The sequence below is a fragment of the Corvus brachyrhynchos genome, unplaced genomic scaffold, assembly GCF_000691975.1.
Source record: "Corvus brachyrhynchos isolate BGI_N302 unplaced genomic scaffold, ASM69197v1 scaffold614, whole genome shotgun sequence".
NCBI classification, from domain to species: Eukaryota; Metazoa; Chordata; class Aves; order Passeriformes; family Corvidae; genus Corvus; species Corvus brachyrhynchos.
In genome coordinates, this window is record NW_008237444.1 from 790,931 (window position 1) to 799,861 (window position 8,931).

The 8,931-nt window shown below is 44.6% G+C and overlaps 1 protein-coding gene and 1 long non-coding RNA gene across 2 annotated transcripts; both read right to left on the reverse strand.

Moving 5' to 3' along the window:
* Positions 1 to 10: 10 nt before the first annotated feature.
* LOC108446031 lies at positions 11 to 6,174 on the reverse strand. Its single transcript, XR_001861135.1, has 3 exons — positions 6,091 to 6,174; positions 5,490 to 5,636; positions 11 to 3,455 (listed from the first exon to the last, which is right to left on the reverse strand). It is a non-coding gene; the product is annotated as an uncharacterized LOC108446031 (long non-coding RNA).
* A 737-nt stretch (positions 6,175 to 6,911) lies between these two features.
* On the reverse strand, positions 6,912 to 8,725 carry LOC108446024 (AT-rich interactive domain-containing protein 4B-like). Its single transcript, XM_017731400.1, has 3 exons — positions 8,616 to 8,725; positions 8,152 to 8,476; positions 6,912 to 7,046 (listed from the first exon to the last, which is right to left on the reverse strand). Exons 1-3 carry the CDS (start codon positions 8,628 to 8,630, stop codon positions 6,913 to 6,915), a joined length of 474 nt encoding a protein of 157 aa, XP_017586889.1. The 5' UTR covers positions 8,631 to 8,725; the 3' UTR covers position 6,912.
* Positions 8,726 to 8,931: the final 206 nt, after the last annotated feature.

Sequence of the window (8,931 nt, forward strand, 5' to 3'; positions counted from 1 at the left end):
TGAGGTATCATGGGCCCATCGAGCCAGAAATAATTCACCCTTTTTTTTTCCAGTCCAAGTCTACCTGAGACACTTTAATCTTGGCAGTCTAATCCAACTGTCCATTATTGTGATATTTTTCAGTAGCCCAGCTCACAGGTGCGTGTGTATCTACATAATGTACTTTTACAGCCAACTTCTCTACCTGGGGAGTGATGTTTTGTCAACCCTCATCAGCCCTGGTGGGTTTACCTTTGTGCTGCCACCTTACCTTTTTCCATCAATCCGGCCACCCCCACAGAGCATTTGCTGCTGTTCGGTGGTCAGTGTAGAGGTAGAGCACTGGCCATGTCTCTTGTTCAGTGATATCTAAAGCCATCTGGAAGGCTTTCAGCTCTGCAACCTGACTTGATCCACCTTGTCCTGCAGTAGCTTCTGCGACTCACTGTGTCATACTTCATATAGCATCTTCACATTTTTGATTTATCCCCCTGATATGGCAGGAACTGTTAGTGATGAGGACATGATGCTGTTCTTTTTCTGGTGGCTGATTATATGGTGGGGCCTCCTTAGAACATGTTACCTTTTCCTCCTCTGATGATGATGATTGAATCTTCCTTGATTTCCAAGATCCCTGGGCAATTGGTATTTCCTATTTGTGCTTGCTGTGTGATCAGCACAACTCACTTACTCCATGTGTCATAAGTGGCATGACGTGTGGCAGGGGCTTTCCCTTTGAACATCCAGCCCAGTGCTGGCAGTCAGGGTAGCAGGAGGAGCTGTGTCTCAGTGCCAATCACTTTGGAAGCAGCTCAAACCCCTTCATAAGCTGCCCGGATCTCTTTTCCAGGTGGCAGGTAACAGGCCTTAGATCTCTTGTAACTCTGAGTCAGGAACCCCAGTGGTCATCCTGAAGTTTCCCTGGGTACTTTTTCCAGAGACTCCAGGAGGGACCATCCTCCCCATCTGCACTGTAGAGCACATTTTTCACACGTGCTCCTATCTTGACTGGCCCAAAGGTTACTGTATGAACAATCTCCTATTTAGTTTGTTCAAAAGCCTGTTATTGTTCAGCACCCTACTTGAAATTATTCTTCTTCCATGTCACAGGATATAGAGAGGGATTATAATCTGACCATAATCTGTAATATACATCCTCCAGAAACCTGCAGTGGCTAGGAAAACCTTTGCTTCCTTCTTGCTGTTTGGTGGGGACATAGCTGCTTGTTTGTTCACCACATCCATTGGAATGTGACAATGTCCCTCATGCCATTTTAGTTCTAAAAGCTAGATTCCTGGGCAGATCCCTTGAGCTTGCTTTGCTTTATGTCAGGACTGGCCTTCAGCGGGACCTGGATTATCTTCCCCTTTCTCAAAAACTTTGTTTGCTGTGTTGCCCCATACAATATTATCAATGTACTACAAGTGTTCTGGGGCCTCACCCTTTCCCATTGCAGTCTGGATCAACCCATGGCAAATGGTGGGGCTGTGTTTCCACCCCCGGGGCAGTCAGTTCCATGTGTACTGGACGCTCCTCCAGCTGAAAACAAGCTGTGGTCTGCACTCTGCTGCTGAAGGAATGGAAAAAAATGCATTTGCGATGTCAGTGGTGGTACCACTTTTCTGCCCTGGGCTCCAGTTCGTACTGAAGTTCCAGCGTGTCTGGCACAGCAGCAGTCAGTGGTGGTGTGACCTCCTTCAGACCACTGACAGTCTATTGTCAGTCTCCACTCTCCACTGGACTTACACACTGGTCATATAGGGCTGTTAAAGAGTGAGCGAATCTTGCTGACCACTCCCTGGCTCTCCAGCTCTCAAATCATCTCCTGGATGGGGGTCATGGAGTTGTGGTTGGTGCAATATTGCCAACACTGCACTGTTGTAGTAGCCATTGGTACGTGTTGTTCTTTGACCCTCAGCCATCCCAGAGCAGAGGGGTCCTCTGAGAGAGCAGGCAAGATCATCATTGAGAGAATGCCTTTCCCTCACACTTGACAGGAGCTGCCTCCAGAGGCTGAGAGTTTCTGTGCTCTTCCCAATCCCCTTGTCAATGCCCCCAACCCAGGACAGAGATCCCAGCTGCTTGGCTTCACTGCCATCCAGTTTCATATCACACGCCACGACATCCCAGAATCTGAGCCGCCAGGTCACCAGGGGCTCTCTTGGCTGGTGTTTGAAATCTATTCTTATATCTCACAGCTCACCTGGGGATCAGGATCGAGTGATTATCTCTGGCCCTGCCTCTTCCTCTTGTTTTGAGGGCTCTGTTTCCTCTTCATCCCTTGCCAAGTGAACTGACTTCATATTGGATTTCTTTTTCTGTATAGGGGTGACTGCTACCAGCAGGGGTTGTTCCTCTGGTTCAGGGGTGGCCATGGTGCCTGTTGGTCTGCTTTCTTTCTCTCCCCCCTGAGGGTGATGTCTACTGTTGAACAGTGTCCAGTAAACAGCAGCCAGGACAGAACACGTTGCATGAGTTCATGCCTCTATGGAGCTACCACAGCATTTTTCTGTTTCATATTTCGTCACTTTAACAGGCTCCTGTAGTTGTTCAGGGGTCAGCTGCCAAACCATTGGAGGAGAGAAGTCCTCCAAACACTGGCCTATATCCTCCCACATTTCATGCCACTCATTACTATCTTGCTTCAGGGCAAATCTCTGAATAACCTCCCTAGAAATCTTTCTTGACTCTAAATATGGTGTGCACCACACTGAGGAGACTTGGCAGACCTAGCAACAAGAACATGCTTTCCTTAACATCCAAATGGAATTCAGAATTCTTAAAAGCTGTTGTAATAGGCCTGAAGGAGGAAAAGGGGGTGAAAGGCTGGGGAAAATCATCCTCCTCTTTTCCCCCCATAGACTGGATACTTTTAATAATGGACTCCCCAAGGATAGCGCCTTTGGTAAGGGTAGGAGAGCAACACTGAATACACATCCCCTATGACCCTTGGTATTATCATGTCATGAGCTGATATCAGACAGTGGAACGGAGCAATCCTGATCCCTCTCCATGCTCTGAAAAAGAGCAACACGATAGGCACATAGTGCATATATGGAAATGTACTGAGTTCTTCTGGCCAGGTTTTGGTACTGGGGGTTACAGGGATGGCTTCTGTGAGAAGCTGCTGGAAGCTTCCTCCCTGTCTGGCAGAGCCAATGCCAGCAGCCTCCAGGACAGATGTGCCACTGGCCAAGGCTGGGCCAATCAGAAATTATGGTAATGCCTCTGTGATAACAGATTTAAGAAAAAGAAAAAAAGTTATTGCACAGATGCAACGGTGGCCAGAGAAGAGCAGGAGAATACTTGAGAGGAACAACTCTGCAGACACCAAGGTTAGTGGGGAGGGATGGGGGGGAGCTGAGATCCACCTGTAGTCTGTGGAGGAGAGCTGGGCTCAGGTGAATGCCGTGAAGAGGCTGTGAATTCATGGGAGGCATGTGCTGAAGCAGCCTCCTGGCAGGGACCGGCACACCTGTGGAGAGAGGAGCCTGTGCTGGAGCAGGTTTCCTGGTAGGACTTGTGACCCTTTGGGGGACCCATGATGGAGCAGCCTGTCCTTAAAGGACTGCACACTGTGGAAGAGTGACCTCTGTTGCAGCAGTTTGTGAAGAACTGTTGCCCATGGGATGGACTCACATTGGAGAAGTTAATGGAGAACTGTCTCCCATGGGAGGGCCCCCGTGCTGGAGCAGCACTCTTCTCCCTGAGCAGTGGCAGAAAAGAACTGGCTGTCCATCCCCTATCTCCCTGTGACACTGGAGGGGAGGAGGTAGAGCTGGGAAGGAGGGAGAGGTGGGGGGAAGGTGTTCTTGTTTTATTTCTTGTTATCCTTCTCTGATTTTGTTAGCAATAAATTAAAGTAATATCTCTAATTCTAGGCAGTTTTGCCTGTGATGGTTTTTGGTGAGTTGTCTTTCCTGGTCCTTATCTCAGCTCATGGACCCTTTGTTATATTTTCTCTCCCCTGCCCAGCTGCAGGGGGGATGATAGCGAGGCTTTGGTGGGTATCTGGCATCCAGCCAGGTTCAACCCACCACAGGATTACGTAGCACACCCACATGAACAAACCAAGAACCATTGTGACCAGTGGCTCTGTACCTAACACAACAAGTGCTTAGATCAAATCATTTCCAGCTCACCCTGGGCAGATCTGTTATTATCTCAACCCTTCAAGCCCTGCACTGGGAGACCAATGAGGCTGTTGTGGTTTAGGAATGGCAGTCCCCAGTTCAGTGCCCCCACTGAGACTCTACCAAACTACACACTGCTCTCTCTTGCTCCCCACTCCCTGCTACAGTATGCTGGAGAGGAGAATTGGAGGAAGGGAAAGTAAAGACCATTGGTTAACATAAGAACAACCTACTTGAAACAGCAATGAGATACAAAACTGAATGATAACAGCAACAATGCTAATGTCAGAGGGTATAAGAAGAGAAACAATTCATGTGGAAAAAAACCCCCAGATAACAGACTATATTAGACAGTTTCCTCTGCCACATTTTCTTGACCAGAAGAACTTCTCTCTAGAACAGAGTCCCTTTTCCCTGCTCCTGGCAGTGATGTGATGTGGTATCGAATAAACTAGCCATGCTTCCTCCTGGCTACTGCAAAAAAGTAACGCTGTCCTGGTGAAAATGAGGACATACCTAGCGATGAAAAAGAAAAAAACCTCTTTCCCCTACTTTTGGTGTTGTTGCCCCTTGGAGCCCCGGTTGACCAGCCATGCAGATCAAGAGTCCCACCAGAGGACACCAGAGCTCATTCCTGATGCACCAACAAGTCAGCTCTTCTCTTTCTTTCCTCTGGGAGTCGGCAGAGATAGGACCCTGTCCCAGCACTGAATCTGCACCTGCTCTGGCAACCAAGTAGCAACTGCAGTTCCCGTGCAATGGCTGCAGCCATAAAACCTTACTGTATCTTCAGTCTTTCTTCTTGTACTCAGTGAACTCTTAAATGCATACATGAACTAGACATAGAGAAAATGATCCGTCTAACACTCGTAGCAGAAGGCACACTAGAACATTTCCTGCAGCAATACTTGTGGCAGCTTCAGAAAAATGAGACATTTCATTGATTATCTCCCTTACATTCTTGAAATAAATCTCTAATCCTAAGTGGAAAGCACTAAGTAGGTGCACAGGCAATGCTACAGGAGATGTATCCATAGCTTGATGAAAAGTTAGAAGTTATTAATAACCCTTATTTGCTGATTAGAAAAGTTTATTTTCTGTATATTTTTTCCTGTATAAAGTAGTTCTGCCTTAACAGAATTAACTAGATTGACTGCCTTGTTAATGTTTTTTCCCTTACATCATCACTGGGTATCTGATTCAGACCTTCTGAAGGTCATAAAATAACTGTATCCAGTGTTTTCAGAAAAAAGCAAGCATAAACACACTCCTAACAGCACTAATCTTCCTAAAGATTATTCATCTCTTGTTAAAATCTTAGTAACATGACATGCAATTTAGCCCTCTAAAAGTAGGTGTGAGTTCCCTGCACTTACTTTCCTGCTCTTTTTTTTTCTTTAAGTGCTTTCTCCGGTCAATGGCAGCCAACTCAGCTTTCAACAACAGGTAACGTTTCCGGATTTCCTGCATTTTTGCTTGGAGAACTGTTATGCGCTCAGTGCTACTCAAATTTTGCAAGTCAGCTGCAAGTTAAACAGTTTCTGTTAATTATTGCATTGCAGCATTTCCCATGCCTTCTGAATTTCAGTGAAGGGGGAGGTACTCAAATCTTGGTGATGTGCTTTGATGTAGCAGGCAGCAAAGCTGAGAAACAGCACCTCCTGTTTATTATCACAATCTTGACTGACACAAACACACTGAAACGTCTTCTTACAAGAAATACTAAACAAGTCCTGGTTCATTAAGGAAAAATGGAAGGGGAAGATTCAAAAATCAATAATCTAAGACGCTGAACAAGAAACAGAGAACGAGGATTAAAAGAGCAAGAAATAAAAATATCAGGATTTATGACAAAATTAAGCAAACTGAGGATGGAACGGTTTTAAAGGAAAATACCCTCAAAACCAGAATATTCCAAAAGCCTTCTTATAGTATATCTCAAGACCACAAGAGGCATGTTTCAAAGAAGATACTTACACACTTGAAAACTCCATTTGCAACTTTTGGGCAAATGATTATCATGTTCTTTTAGATCAGACTCCCTCTCTCCACTTTGCCCACATTTTCCTGTGAGAAGGTAGATTGTTAAAAAACAAAGCAACCTTCCCACCCAACCCAAAGCTTACCAGGAGCTGTCTCACTCTAACATGACAGAATCCATCCTGGTGTAGCAGCTTAGCACACAGCTCTCTGCACCGCTGGTGCCCAGGTACAGGACCACAAACCAGGTCTGTAATGGGGCCCCTCTAATTCTGGCATGCTGGGAAAGGAAAACCTTGCACTGGAAACACCGGCCAGTTAGTTGTTGTGCACATAGACTCAGATCTGTTCTGTGGATTTATGTGAACCAAAGTCCTACAGACCTAGAAGGCTAATAAAAGTAGCAGACTGTGGCTCCACAATCCATCCCGAAAACTGGCAAGTATGTTACTGAAAGCATTTGTGCATGAACATAAGGAGGCAGGGTAGGGACACACCTCCTGGGAGGAGATTCTTGAATACAATCCAGCTGCTCAAGGCTCGTATAGCCACAGTCCACTCTACTCTCCAACTGGATCATGACAGCAGTGCACTTACTGCTTTAGAATCACAGCCATAAATAAATTGCCTGCATCAGAAAATAAGGCAAAGAGGCACTGTAATGTGTTCATGTAGGTGCCAAAATTATCCACATCTCTAGTTATGGAGCTATATTTCTTTTAAAAGACTTTGCAAGACTGATTATTACATCCTAGCTCCTTTTGACCTTTTTTAATATTCATTTCAAGCAAATGACATGGTACTTTCTCACATTTCATTTCACACTGATCTGCTGTACTTACTACTTTTATTCTTCTTTTTGATGTTCACAGAGGTTTTGAGGCTTGTTTTCTGCTTTTTTGAGGAGCTGTCTCTTCCCTGAGCATCTTGAATTTTTTTTTGGCCTCTGAACACTATAAAGGAGGAAAAAAAAAACACCCCAAAGTAGAAAGAAATAGAAATAACAACAACAACAAAAAAGCTTGAAGTTCTCTGTGTTTTTCTCAAAGTATATGCACCTGAGATTAACAAAGCAATAGAGGTATATTTATTGAGGGCTCCCTATTGACCTCTCCCAAACTCTTGCCTTTGTTCAGTGAAACACATTTTTTTGCACTCTTTTGAAACAGCACTTCCAGATGAATGATGGTAGTAACAGATCTTAAGGGCATTTTGAGGAGCTCAGTTGTTAACTGGAAACTGTTGCAATGAAAAAACCAATTCTGTCATGGCAGGATTATAGTCAGACTCATATGTTCTTCCTTAGTGTTAAAAAATTTTTAGGCACTAAAACAGAGTGAAAGCAGCTGTACTTTTGGTGGAACTGCAAAAGAGACAGTCACTTTCACAAAAAAAGCTTTTGGATCCAGCCTTGCCAGCAGTTAAAAAGCAGGCAGCAGTACACTGAAATCATGTGCACAACTGTTGGCTGTGTTTATTATCCTCTGCCCTCTGGTGGTCTGAGGATGAATCTCAAAATCACATCTGAATATGAAACCCAGCTAAGAAGGTCAATGTTTGACATCAACTTGACTTCCATTTTTCAGAACATTAATTTCACAAGGGGCAAGTTTGAAATGGTTGCCGAAACATGCAATAACTGGCACTTCCTCTCCCAAGTTAAACAGCTTACAGAGAATCAAGCTTTATGCAAGAAACTGCATCTTCTCCTTTTAAGCAGGGCACTCAAAATGCTTTTGTCTTGTTACAATAAATATTCCTTACACGATGTATTACACCTTGTTCTGGGCTTTTCTTGTCAGGTCCAATATAAACAGCATTCTTATACACTTTTTTCCTCATTGAAACCATCACAATTCCTAACAAAAGGCCAAGAAACTTCCTGGCAGTTGTATTTTTATTCACTAGATGATTACACAATTTCCACACATTTGAAGCAGACAGTAAGCTACTATTTCCTACAAAAATTCACTTCCCAGCAGCAAAACTGTAAGAGAATGAAGATACATCCACAGTGGTAAAATGACAGTTGCTTAGATTGAAGACAGCTCTTTTTACCCTTTCCTTTATCGTTTTCAGCATTCTTTGACTCTGATTGATTACCACTACTGGAGCTGACACTGGCATGAAAACCTTTTGAAGAAATATTTCTCTCAGACTGGAGATCTTGCAGCTGTCCTGTAGCATTCTGTGCCTCTGTTGTGCCATCCGTTTCACTTGTAATGCTTTGTATCTCTTCCTGATTTGGAGGCAGACTCCCAGAGACCATGACAGTGGACTGATGGTTACTGTACTCTGCTACAGCTACAGTGGAAGGTGACTCAGGAGTTGGAGGAGGATTTAACATTGAAAACTCTTTTTCCTTCTCTCTGTCAGTTTTATTCTAGGTGAAAGAACAGATGAAAAACTCTTCTCATTTGAGCAATTAGACGATTGTAATCTTAAAATGATGCAGACCTTACAATTATCTTAAACATTCGATGGAGGAGAAAAGCTCTCCTCTTTATTTAACAGACAAGTACCTTCCTGCAGTCCATGCTGAGACCCTTCTACTGAAGACAGGAACTTTGTCAACACCAAAACAAATGTGGAAGCAGACACAGCCCGTGCTGGAGAAGTAGTGGGGCCACAGGGTGACAGGCACAGCACAGCAGCCGTTGGGCAGTTGGGCAGTTTGTGGCCGTTGGGCAGTTTGTGGCCATTGGGCAGTTGGGCAGTTCCTTGGCACAGGGGTTCCAGAGGTTCCACCATGATGCAGGGGAAGGAGGGAGAGTGATGCCTGAAAACTAGGCAAGAAAACAGTACTCCACAATATAAGGCCTATAGAGCAGATATTTT

What these genes read in the sequence shown, in the direction of transcription:
- LOC108446024 (XM_017731400.1), bottom strand. An exon ending in TGAAAACGATAAAGGAAAGG is followed by an intron (nt 7,047 to 8,151) that starts GTAAAAAGAGCT and finishes CCTCCTTTATAG; the next exon opens with TGTTCAGAGGCCAAAAAAAA.